The sequence below is a fragment of the Microtus pennsylvanicus genome, chromosome 5 (genome assembly GCF_037038515.1).
Source record: "Microtus pennsylvanicus isolate mMicPen1 chromosome 5, mMicPen1.hap1, whole genome shotgun sequence".
Lineage (NCBI taxonomy): Eukaryota > Metazoa > Chordata > Mammalia > Rodentia > Cricetidae > Microtus > Microtus pennsylvanicus.
In genome coordinates this window covers 69,473,301-69,486,444 of record NC_134583.1, presented here as the reverse complement: position 1 = coordinate 69,486,444, position 13,144 = coordinate 69,473,301, and the positions used below count along the sequence as shown (strand labels likewise).

General features: G+C 50.6%; 1 protein-coding gene across 2 annotated transcripts in view; it reads left to right on the top strand.

Annotated features, from left to right (window-relative positions):
- Positions 1-13,144, top strand: part of Rgs10 (regulator of G protein signaling 10) — a 45,474-nt gene that overhangs the window by 17,938 nt on the left and 14,392 nt on the right. For both annotated transcript variants that reach the window (XM_075972458.1, XM_075972457.1), the window contains exon 4: positions 9,732-9,875. In XM_075972458.1, coding sequence (XP_075828573.1) covers positions 9,732-9,875 — 144 coding nt within the window. The remainder of the gene's footprint in view (positions 1-9,731; positions 9,876-13,144) is intronic.

The window sequence follows — 13,144 nt, the reverse complement described above, 5'->3', positions numbered from 1 at the left end:
GAAGATCAGCTCAGGGGTGGGAGGGTCCTGTTTGCCAGGTGGAGCCGCTACGGGGCTGTGTTTGAAGCTAAGGGTAGGTGTAGCCAGATCTAAGGGTGTGGGCACATGACACGAAGGGGACCTCATGCCGTGCGTGGCCTTGGAAGTTCCTACAGGACTTTAATGTTGTGTGTGGCAGATGTAGCATTGGGTAGCAATGTTCTGTTACATACTGTGGAAACAGACTCAGCAGCCCTTCTCTTCACTCCCAAGCCCAGCGCCTATCACGGGGCTCCGGAAGGCTTGAGTCCCTACGGGTGGAACATTCGCAGTGGTATGAGTGCCCAAGGAACCAAGATGCTTGTCTCAAACTTTCTTTTGGAACCTCACAAGCCAGGACTCCATCATCTGTATCTCTCAGCAACGTCCGTCTTCCAAGCTCCCACAGAACAGCTCGCCAAGCTTTGGAGGCCCAGTGGCTTTTCTAGCCTAAAGTTCCAAGGCCCTTCTGCAATCCCCCACAGAACTCCATGCTCAGGGCGGTTGTAGCAATACCTCACTCCTGCTACCGACTTCTGTGCTGGTTAGGGTTACTATCACTGGGATGAAGCTAAAGCGACTTGGAGGGGAAAGGCTTTCGTTGGCATACACTTCCACATCAAAGTCCATCACTGAAGGAAGTCAGAGCAGCAACTCAAACGGGGCAGGACCCTGGAAGCAGGAGCTGATGCAGAGGCTGTGAAGGAGTGCCCCTCACTGGCTTGTTCATCATGGCTTGCACAGCTGGCTTGCTTATAGGACCCAGGACCACTAGCCCATGGTTTGCACCACCCACAATAGGCTGGGCCCTCCCCCATCAATCACTAATTAAGAAAATTAAGGCTTATTGATAGCTCAGTCTTACAGAGGTATTTTGTCAGTGGAGATCCCCTCCTCGCAGATGACTCTAGCTTGCTTGACATAAAGCTAGCCAGCATAATGCTGCTGGGAATAGTGGAGTCATTGGTGACACCGGCTTGTCTGGGTCTTGGTCTGGGCCACAGCGTCGAGCCTTCATGCGCTCCCATTCGCAGATGCAGGGGTGTGATTTGAGAGGCCAGCGGCAGCAAATCTTAGGCTACCACGCGTGTTGCCTCAGCGCATAGAGCCAACCTCTGGCTCCCCGCCCACAGGCTCGCCTGGGTCCTGCTGCTGGGGAGGCAAAACCAGGCAATCAGCTCTGAGTTACTGGTTTTGAGGAGTGTAGGAAGAGGCAGGCCCCTTAGAAGGCACCTAACTGAATTTCACAATCAGACTTACCACATCTGCCCCAGAGGGAGCGTGGGAGGCTTTAATCTCTCTCTGCAGTCAATTGAGGCAGCTGCGAGCTTGACGCAAATCAGGCTGTCAAACCTCTTCCAGTTTAAGGACAACTTTGTTGATTTGTTTTTCTCTTTCTGTTTGCGTGTTTGCATGTTTGCATGTACATGCATGTATGTGTGTGTGTGTGCATGTGTGCATAAGTTTTTTGTATGTGTATGGGCACACATGTGGGTGCTCATGTACATGTGAGAACATGCATGTGAAGGCGTGAGGTTGATGTGAAGAATTATCATCCTCCATCACCTTTCTACTTAGTCGTCGACACAGGGTCTCTCAACCAGAGCTTGTTCTTACGGCTGGGCTCACTAGCCAGCTCGCACTGACTCTTTCCCAGGCTGGGATTGCAGGGAAAGCCACCGTATGAAAGTTCCAGGGATCTGAATTCTGGTGCTCACACTTGTGTGGCAAGGGCTTCCCCGCCTCTCCTCTCCTCGGTGGGTATCTCACACTCTCTCATCCTGAGCATCTTGTACCATTCACTTCTCCACCTGTTGTAGCCGGTCTTTCCCCTCATGCTCATCAGTGCAGGTATCTTTGTGTTTCTTCCTCTCCATGAGATCCAAACACCTACACCCCTGCCAGGCATGCAGTGTGGTCCTTCCTCCCCGTGGGATGAAAGTGTGCCCTCCCTGGCCATGACAATGGGCTTGGAAGACGAGCATACATTCGAGTCTACTGAGACTTTCATTCTTAGGTGCCTGGAAGAGTGGAACAGTCCATGTCTTGATTGACTTTCCTGGTCTGTGTTCCACTGTGACCCGGCAGACCACTGGGCCAAGCAGGGCCATGGCTTAGGGAGGTCCGACATTGCAGGTGTCAAGGGAAGGCTGGGGACTTTGGGAAACCGGGGAAAGTGACACTTCTCGCCTCCCGTCCACGTGTATCTGTAGTCCGCAGCTTCCATTGCTCTGCGGCTTATTCTCTCCCGTGAGTCAGCCCGTGATGTACGTCTAACTTCTAGGGTAGTTCAGCATCACACCTTACAAAACCACAGAGACGGGGCGGGAGAGATGGCGCACCAGTTCAGAGCCCAGGCTAGTCTCCCAGAGGATCAGGGATTGGTTCCCAGCACCCACGCCAGCTGGCTCACAACCTCCTGTAACTCCAACACAAACATGTGCACAACCCCCATAATATACAGATAATTAAAAATGGAAATAAATCTTTTTTTTCGTTGTTTTTTTTCGAGACAGGGTTTCTCTGTGGCTTTGGAGCCTGTCCTGGAACTAGCTCTGTAGACCAGGCTGGTCTCGAACTCACAGAGATCCGCCTGCCTCTGCCTCCCGAGTGCTGGGATTAAAGGCGTGCGCCACCACCGCCCAGCATGGAAATAAATCTTTAAAGAGAACTCCAGAGAAAGCTCCAACAAGGCATTCATTTTTGGCTAAGCCTGAGTTCATTTGTTCATTCATTCATTCATCCGTCAGCTCTTATACACTGAGCCTGTTTACTACGTGGCAAGTATGGAAAAGTACTTGACCTTGTACAGACCATATCGAGAATGGAGCGGGGAGGTAGAGTAAGGACCGGTTTCCAGTGTTCACAGCTCTGAGAGCTGTACCAGCCTTTGTGCCAGCATTTAAATATGACAGTCCCTTATATTTTAATAGTATTTCAAAGCTTACAGTTATGGGAGTCTATGGTATTATTATTATTATTTTGGTATATTTTAACACTACAGCTTGCTCTCGTAACTAGCTATATTTGGGTGTGATTTTTTAAAAAGTGTTTCGAAAGAGTTCTAAAATGTTTCCTAAAGGAGGTTCGTTCTCCATGAGTGAGTGGATCGCGTGAGAAGGGCAGCCATGGCCTTCACCCTCAGCACCCTCTGGAACTCAGGGGCCATCTAGTTTGGGTACTGTCTTGTGGTGTGAAATTTTAATCCATTGAATCCATTGTCACTGCGGGAGTAGCAGGGTCCACGGTGAACCTCAGGAGCTCAGTGTGATCTTGGCCTCTGTGCTCACTGCCCGCTGCCTCGGCTTCTCCCTTGGTGAGCCGCAGGGTGGACTTGACGGGTGGGAGGCCTGGGGCAGCCCAGCCAGTGCTCCTCTCTCCTCCCTTCCCCAGTTTCATCCACTGGAGGCAGGACCTTGTGGTGGTGGTCTGTGTGACGCACCTATGGGACAGAGGGGGACACCAGGCGCTCATTCCCTTGAGGCAGGGTCCCTCAGGAACCTGGAGCTCATGGTCTCCAGATAGGCTGGCTGGACTGCAAGGCCCAGGATCTTCCTCTGCTGCCCATGTTGACCTTGACCTTTTGGCCTCAAGTGACCCTCCTTCCTGCTGTTGCCTGCAACCCTGCTTGTCTGTTGATTTCTTTGTTTCCTGTGACGGCCCCTTTACTCTTTGGCTTTTGGTTCCTACATTTATTTATTTATTTATTTATAGATTCCAGCTTTATCTTTAGATGCCCCTTTTGGACTTTACCTGCTTTTTTTTTTCCCCTACCATCAGAGGCCTCTCAGAGAGGCCTGCAAACCTGAGTGTTCATGAACTGGACACATCCGCACTCAGCTGGCTAGGAAGGCTTTGCTGGGGGTCTGTGTTTGGAACTCACCTTGACCCCTGTATTCATCTTGGCAACCCCTTCTTGCCTTCACTCCTCTGGAGCCTCCCTCAACCAATTTATTTTTTTTTTACTTTTGGAGCTGAGAGTTAATAAACCCCAAATCCCATCTTTAAAATGATCTTTACTAGATTTGTTGACTTTATTTCACATGTGATTGTTTTGTATCCACACATGCAATTGCACCGTGTGCCTCCCTGGTGCTGTGGAGGTCAGAAGTGGGCAGCAGACTCCCCTGGAACTGGAGTTACAGGTAGTTATTAGCCTTCGTGTGGGTGGTGGGAATCGAACCTGGAAGAGCAACAAGTGCTTTTCACTGCTGAGTCATCTCTCCAGCACCCCTCCCCCATTTAAAAAAGATTTATTTTTATTGTATGTGTATGAGTGTGTGTCTGCATTTATTGTATGTGTGTGACTGTGTGTCTGAATTTATTGTATGTGTATGAGTGTGTGTCTGCATTTGTTGTATGTGTATGAGTGTGTGCCTGCATTTGTTGTATGTGTATGAGTGTATGTCTGCATTTGTTGTATGTGTATGAGTGTGTGTCTGCATTTGTTGTATGTGTATGAGTGTGTGTCTGCATTTGTTGTATGTGTATGAGTGTGTGTCTGCATTTGTTGTATGTGTATGAGTGTGTGTCTGCATGTATGTTTGTGCCCCATGTGTTTCTCTGGTACTCATGGAAGCACAGGTTGTCACATCCCTGGACAAGGAGCTAAAATTTGTTATGAGCTTTCATGTAGGATTAAAATTTCTTTTTCTGTATACATATGAATTTGTGTCTGTGTGAGTATATGCTGTGTGTGTGTGTGTGATATGAATGAGGATGGACAGGTGCTTCAACACGTGTGAAAAGTGAGGACAAGTTTTTGGAGAGTTATATACAAACACACTCCACTACCACTTGGGAAAGATTAGGGTCTCTTAACTGCTCAAGGTTGGGGTTAGGTACTGAGGGCACAGCCTCCTCTGTCGACTCCCTTCAACTCTTTCTGGACATGTCTCTTCCACCCCTTCTCCAGGCTCTCATGGGTACCTCCTACTGTAGTCCCCTCTGTGCCTGCGCCAATTGCTCTCCATCTCCTGAGCTAATTCTTCAAAAGTCTCCTGTGTCCACTCTGTGGGTCCTGGGACTCAAACCCAGGTCACCAGGCTTGGTGACAAGTGCCTTTACCTGCTGAGCTACCTCCCCAGTTCCCTCGCTGTGTTTGATGTCTCCGCTTCATTCTCTTTATGAAACACAAACATATACGAACAAAGTTCATACACGATTGTGTCTTGTTTTTATGTGTTCTCTCCTGGGTCCCCCTCTGGTGGAGGAGCAGGAGGGAGAGGAGTGGGCTCGTGGGAGAAGTGTTCTGGAGTCAAGCATGCAGCAGACAGGGTGTGGGCCATATGAAGAGATGTCACGAGGACTTGAAGTCCCACTGTCCTAGAGGAGAGACTAAAGCAGCACAGGCCAGGAGGTGACTTCCCTTCTCAGGGTGTCTCTGGATTACCTGCCCCTGTTGCCAGCGGTCTGGTGACTCATGCGGCAGCGGCTTGGGAGACTGTTGGGCTGCATGGTGGAGCATGTAGTTAGAGCCTCCAGGGCAGGACTTGAGTTTAGGGAGGGGCTAGAAGGGCACTGGACCTGGTAAAGGAGAAAGACAGGGTATGAGGATCCTGAGAGAACCGGGCTCCTCTGGTGAGGGAGAAGGGTGAAGGAAGAAGGCAGGCAAGGTACGCAGGACTGGACCCTGAGAGGCATCCAGAGGTCCCTGGAAGGGCTTAGCGACTGGAAGCTGCACGATCCCCTCGGGCACTATGGTCGGAGGTGCAGGATTCAGCTGAGAAAGGTGGAAGAGTAGATGGGGGGCCACCAGAGGATGCATCTCTCCGAGACGCATCTTGGAAATTGGGAGTGAGGAGGCTGTTTGCCACGGGAAGTGATGTAAAAGCTTTTAAGGTGGCAGAACATCAGCGTGTGCCCTAAGTGGGCATGGGGGTGGGGAACGGACCACACTGCACCCTCCTAAGTGCTGGGCAGCCCATTACTTTGCTGTTCTGAGCAGATGGGTGTCTGGGTCTGTGAGCAAAGTGAATTCGCTTCTCTTGAACCTGTGTTGGTCGGGAGCTGACTTCCTACCCAGGGCTGCTGTAAACCAGGCCTTATAGTACCTGAAGGCAAGGCCCTGGCTTGTGTCTGGAAGAGCTCACTTAGGTGCCAGAGACTGGCACATCTATTTCTTAGGACTGTGGTGTGGGCGATGGCTGGCCATGCCTGGTAGTGTCTTCATAGACCTAGAACCGACTCCATCAAGGGCGTCTGTTTGTCTTACAGCAGCTAGAACAGGGTTAACACGGCTCTGGAAAAAACCTACCAGAATAGCTCAAGTGACCAGTTCTCCTTTTCTGTTGAGTGTTCTCAGCCTGGACACCAGGCCTTCTTCCCGTGACCGGCCTGTGGTCAGCAGTCCCGGGGCTTCTCTTTTCGGTCGCACTTCCTATCCTCGCCCAGAGAGACTCCGCTGCTCACTCGTTCCGCTGCCCCCGCTGGGTCAGCACAGGGGCTCATCCTGTCCTCAGAAGCTGGGGAAAGGTTGGCTGAGGGCCAGGGTTTGGACATCTGCAGCCCTGGCACCTGCTTCCTCTCCCCTGGGCCACCTGCCCCCACATTAGCGTCTCAAGCTGCTCACTTGCGTGTCTCATTTTCAGAACCACTCAAGATAGCCTGCGTTCATGTGGGCCACGTGTGTGCGTACACACATGACAGAGTGTTCGCGTCTATGTGGATGAATGTCTCGCGGGGGTGGGGAAGGCTGCACACAGGCATGCAGTTTGCTCGTCTGGCTGACCGAAATTCTACTTTCATGAAGTAACTAAAACAGGAAGTGGGTTTCCAAAAATGTTCCTTTCTGACAAAATGGCGGTGGTGGGAGAGGCTCATGGCTCTGTGGAGCCAGTGGGCCTTTGAGAGACATGAAGTTCCAAACTGCTGGCTGCTCTGGACCTCGTCATGGTCCCCAGGCCTATCCTAGGAACAGTCATATTTATCTTAAGAGGCTCCTATGTCTTTGGGCTTGACGTTAATTAATTGTTCCTGTAGTCAAGAAAGAACAGACGCAGGGCTTTGAGTGGTGACCCCACCTAAGCACTGTTCCTATAACAGCAGGGGTCTAGTCGGGCCTCAGCCTCCTGGGGTCTTCTGCCTTCTAGTCTCTGCCATGAAACAAGCTCATTTTCTCTGCTGTCAAGCTCTATTAATTGAAACCTTCCCAGGATTTTCCTAAGACCAGAAGTTTTCAGAGCCCGTTTTTCCTTTAGCCAAGCTCTGCAAGCATCCTTAGAGGCTGAGGGCCCCTCTAGGAGAAAAGTGTTTTCTTAGGGCCTCTGACCTCATCATCTCCTGCACAAACCACAGCTGTGCTCACCACGCTAAAGGCATCTTCCCGTTGCCTCACTCCATGGGGTCAGAAGGGGCCCGAGACCTGAGGTTGACACAGTAGCTGTCTCTGCTACAGGGAGGCAGGTGCACACAAATCTTCCTTTTCAAGAAAGGGAGCCTCGAGGGAAGTTCTTGTGAGACTACTGAGTCCGTTGCCCTGCCCGAGGCACTTTGAAGACAGCGCTTAGTGTAAAGTTAGCGCCTTCCATCAGGGAAGGTCACAGCCTGTCATGGTTCTCAGTGGCTCCTGCCATGGGGCATGTCACAGCCCTGGCACCGTTCTCAGTGCAATGAGACTACACGTGAGTGAATATCTTGCTGGCACTGTCTCTGGGACACCTCCATGCTTTCCAGCAGGGCCGCACTAGGGACTTCTAGGCAGTGAGTGCCCGCTGCATTACTTACTCTTAGTGTTTGGTTACCTGAAGGGAAATACCCTCTTCCAGAAGACCGAGGAGCCATGCACCTGGAGAGCTCAGTGACTCTCATGGGACCTGAGTGGGCTTGAAGTTTGGAATTAGACAGTTCTGATATCACCTGTCCTGGCCCTGGTCCTCACCAGGACACCAGCATTAACAGAGAAAGAGACCAAGAGGTTAAGGGAAGGGAACCGGCCTAGTGTGTCTGCAGTACAGCAGGCGCTGGCCGTGAGACATGCACATGTGTGTGGTTGCACGGGACTTCGTCTGTCCTGGTGAAACACACATGATAAAAACTTCGTTTGAGTGTGGTCACAGTGCTGTGTAGAGACGCTGCCATTTGTGAGATCCAGATTCTCTCAACACAACAGAAAATCCTCGTGACTGTCACACCTTTCTTACGGGTGGTCAGAGTCTGGTCCAGGTTCTCCAGGTTCTCAGGCAAGGAACTGAAATAAAGGTGCAGAGAGATTGTAAAGTAGCAAGGAAACTACTCAACAGAGAAGCCATAGTAGAGCTCAGAAAGTACTATGCTCCATCAAGAGCTGCAGCAGAGACCGGATGTGGTGGTGCACACCTTTAACCCCAGCCCCCGGGAGGCAGATGCAGGCGGATCTCTGTGAGTTTGATGCCAACCTGATCTACAGAGCGAGTTCCAGGACAGCCAGGACTACAGAGGAAGACTCTGTCTTTAAAAAGAGACAGAGAGAGCCAGGCAGTGGTGGCACATGCCTTTAACCCCAGCACTTGGGAGGCAGAGGTAGGCAGATCTCTGTGAGTTCAAAGCCAGCCTGGTCTACAGAGTGAGTTCCAGGACAGCCAGGACTGTTACACAGAGAAACCCCATCTCAAAATACTCAAAACAAACAAACAAACAAAAAAAACCCAAACCAAACCAAACCAAAACAACAGGAGAGAGAAAGAAAGAGAGAGAGAGAGGTGGGGGTCACATGAGTGAGAGCATCCTGGGGCCTCAGGTTATTGAATGGGATTACTGTGTTGGGTCTAGAGGAAGGGCTGGTTATTAAGGGCTATGCCTTGGATGGTTCTCTATTTTGATTGACATGTCTACGATACAACGTTTACTGTGCTTATCCCTTCCCATAATGTGTCTGATCTGAATCATAAGCACACTCTGTTGAACATAGTTATAAGATGATAGATAGAGGATTCTCCCTACGACTTCACATAGAGAATTCAGTTTGTTCTATTGCTCATCCAGACCCCAAACCAGTTCTGGACAGAATGGCCCCTACAATGCACCTGGTTGTGACTGGGGACATGAAGATGTTTGGTGGCTGTTTGTGTAGCCCAGCGCAGGTGGGGGTCCTAGGTCAGTAGGTCCCTAGGTGCATGGTTAGGATAGTGGTACCTGCGCATATAGTACACGCAGGCTGCCCAGGCATTCTTTGGAAGAAGGATGTACGCACAGCCCAAACTGAGTGAAGGAGCAGGTGCTTGCCCTCTTCACCTCCGTTCCAGTTTCTTCCTCCTGCAATCCCCAAGCAGCTACTAATCTGTTTCTGGGGGTCCGCACATCCTAGGTTTTCCCATGAATGAGATTATGCAGCCTCTGTGTCTGCTTTCCTTCACGTAGCTCAGCCGTTCCAAGGTTCATTCAGGGCGGAACTCTGACTAGCGAGTGCTTCATTCCCCGTTGAGGCCGATTAAGGTTTCCATGAGCTCTGAGTTTGCGGCTCTCATGGGATGGTTCCGAGCTGTGGTGGGGTCCCATGTTCAGTGTTTTTGAGTGATCAGTCTGGCAGTTTGGTTTCAGGAGACTTGGCTGCACGTGTATTAGTAGGTATGGGGTAGGCTGGGCTGCTGCTGTCGGCCCTCTCAGGGAGCTGGGCTTTGGAGGCGGCAATAGCTCCCAGCTGCAGCTCTTCCAGGGCCGGCTGGAGGGTGGAGCTGGCTTCAGGCCAGGAAAGGCTGTTCTGGTGGGTAACCGTCCAGCTCCTCTGTCTCCTCCAGATGCAGGAGAAGGCCAAGGAGATCTACATGACCTTCCTGTCCAACAAGGCTTCTTCACAAGTCAACGTGGAGGGGCAGTCTCGGCTCAGTGAAAAGATTCTGGAAGAACCACACCCTCTGATGTTCCAGAAGCTCCAGGACCAGGTAAAGTGGCTTCCTTGCCTGTGCCTTGCTCTGAAAAGCTATGTGTTCTCTCCAGGCCTGGGAGAATTCTTCAGGGAAATGCCACATTCCCTAGGAAGTACCTCATCCAGCTATGCAGGCCAAGGTTCCTGAGCCCTGATTGGTGAAGGTTGGGGAACCCTGGGTTGTGACTTTGGACCGTGTTGATTCCTGTGCTGTGCACTGTTTGAACCACTGGGGTTCTCAGCCTTTCCCACCCAGATGGGATGAGGAACTGGGTCTGTCTGAGGGACACAGGTTAAAGAAACGTGGCAGTCATTGAAGGGAGGGACAGTTAGGGAAGTCTTGAAAGAGCAGTGGAGAATCCAAAACTGCTTTTGTACAAATGTCCAAATAACTCCCTTTCTGCTGGTGGCCCAGAGCTGGAATTGACCTCTTGGTCATAATGACAATGGGAAAATTTTGCAGTACATTCATTCCACTTAGAACCTGAAGAGGTAAGTTTAAAAATGGACACGTTAAAGAGGCAACCCATGTTTTCTGGCAGGATTTCTTATGAGGAATATTCAGTAAATGTCACTAGACAAAAGGGATGCGACCTGAATTCAGAGCTGGATTTATAAATGTGTGTGCGCGCATGTCTGCACTCTGCTGGGAAATGTGATATTCACACTGGGTCAGGGGTGTGCTTCTGCCAGAAAGGCAGATCGAGGTTGAGGGACCCAGGCTGAAGAAGTTACATGGAACAGCTGTTGAAGGTAGAGAGAGAAGAGTCCAGAAACAGCCACGAGGATTCGAAGATTCAGGGAACCTGCAACTGTTCTTGTATAAATCCACAAGCACCTTCCTCGCTGCTTGTCCAGAGAGGCCACTCACATAGAGGCCCCCCAATGTGAACAAACCAGTCACATGAAGGGTGTGTTCAAACTGATGGTGGGTCCCACTCCCAGGGTTAGCTGTTCAGAAGCTGTAGATCGTACATGGTGTGGGACCACCTCCCCATGTTCCCAGGGGAAGCTGTTTTGCAGCTCTGAGGCTACACACCGTGGAGACTTCTCTCTGTGTGGGCTGAGCTTTTGCTTTTCGAGAGGGACTTTTTGATCACCTGGTACATAATGCCTAGAGCAGTGGTTCTCAGCCTGTGGGTCATGACCCCTTTGAGGGGGGTCACATATCCTGTGTATCAGATATTTACATTATGATTCACGACACCAGCAAAATTACAGTTATGAAGTAGCAACGAAATAAATTTGTGGTTGGGGGTCACCACAGCATGAGGAACTGGATTAAAGGGCCACAGCGTTAGGAAGGCTGAGAACCACTGGCCTAGAGGATGTCCCAGCATCCAGGAGGCTTCATCTTTGCTCATCGTCTGATAGAAAACAAAACGCCCTGCAGAAACCCAAGCAGAAGTGCTTTGAGAACAGTTTCCACCTGACACAGTGGCAAGCGTAGATTCCACGCAAATTCCGAACCGGATTTGGGTGCTGAAGGATCTCTGCCTGGGCCTCTGGAGAGGCTGATTAAGGCCGGAATGGGCATAGATCTGGGAGAGAGAGGAAGACGGGGAAAGGCAGTTTTTGTGACTGTAGCCGCATGGGCACACCTGCCTGTCCTGGCCCTCAGGATCTTCTAAAAGGCTCTGCCGGGTGCTTTAAAATGCATCCGGTGTTGAGAGCTTGGCCAGCCACTAGATTCTGGATTATCTGCAGCAACAGTGCCCACTCCCGCTGAGCTGCCCCGAGAGCTGTTGTCTCACTTGGCATGGATTCCCATCCGTTCTCCAAGTGTTCTCCTCGCTTTGTTGACAACAGACGCGAGGCTCAAGGAGTTGTAGTGGCTCATTAGTTGAAGTCACTCAGATAGCAAAAGTTTCTAGAAGCTGATATTCCATCCTCCTGCCTTCCAAAACCATGGCCACTCTGCATCCCTCATAGCCGCCACTGTCTTCCAGTTCAAGGGCAATTTCTCTCTGCTTGGCAGAGGCCCAGGATACCCTCAGGACAGAGGGAGTGCAGAGATCATGAGAACACAGGCAGTTGCTTTGTGGGTGCTCCAGAGGCCAAGGTGGGAACGAGAGGAGAGAGGTCAGTGAGATTTTACACAGTGGCCTGCACGTGGTGCCAAAGAAATAGAGCCAGCTGCTGGGACCTGCACCCAGTCCAGGCAAGTGTCTGCTGGGGTCCATGGCTGGTGCAGAAAGGAGACATGACAGAAAGGGTGGTTTTTTTTTCTTTCTTGAATGACAGCATAGTTGTTATTCTGAGACATAGTTTGGCCTCAAACTTCATTTCTCTGCCACACAAATGCCGGGGTCACAGGTGTGTGTCTCCACACCTGGCTAAATGACAAAACTTTTAAAAATACTTTTTTTATCTACCTGATAGTAAAAGGCACCTGGGAACTGAAATCTACTGAAGGCCCCCCCCACCCCCGCCACCACCATGATTTCACCCAGAGATAGCCACGAAGCAACATTCCATCTGAGATGCCCATCTTTCGTGTTCTATAAATAACATGTGCCACCACATTCGTTACCAGTGCGGTTCAAAGTCTGACTGTAAAGGAAGTGCTTTTATATCCTGTTGTGAGGCAGAGAGAGACAGAGAGAGAGAGAGAGAGAGAGAGAGAGAGAGAGAGAGAGAGAGAGAGAGAGGAGGCTAACAGTTCTAAGGTGTAGGCGGGTGGCTGGGAGAAAGTCGTAGCCATCCCATCCCTCAGTTTCTGGAGTCTGGTTGCAGGAACCTTCCTGATACCCACACCCCGTGCCCAAGGTCTCCCTATCAAGCAGGGTTAGATGGTGTGTAATCTAAACACATCTTCCCACATGTTTTAAATCCGGTCCGATGTGGTACCGTGTCTGTAGTCACCTTTTGCTCCTTAGGGAATCGTGCTGGGAGAGGAGCACTCGGCACACATTCAGCTGCTGTTCTCCCGTGATGCCCAGCACTGCCTCCTTGTGCAGCATTTGCTGATTTCCTGGAGGTGGGGAGTGCTGGTGGCACCCGCTGGGAGCCTCTGTCAGGGGCCTAGACACAAAGGGTCTCAGCATCACCTGCACTCCCACAAAGCTCCTCTGAGGACCTTGATGTCTTAAATGAGGGATGTTAAGTTAGAGGGAAATGTGATGGAGACCCCAAGATTTTCAAATGTTTCTATTTATTTATTATTTATTTGTTTGTTTATTTGTTTTGGTGTGTGTACACTTGTGTATGTGTTGCATGTAGAGGCCAGAGTGTCTTCAATTGATTCCCACCTTATTTTTTGAAAGAGTCTTTTTCCTTGGCATG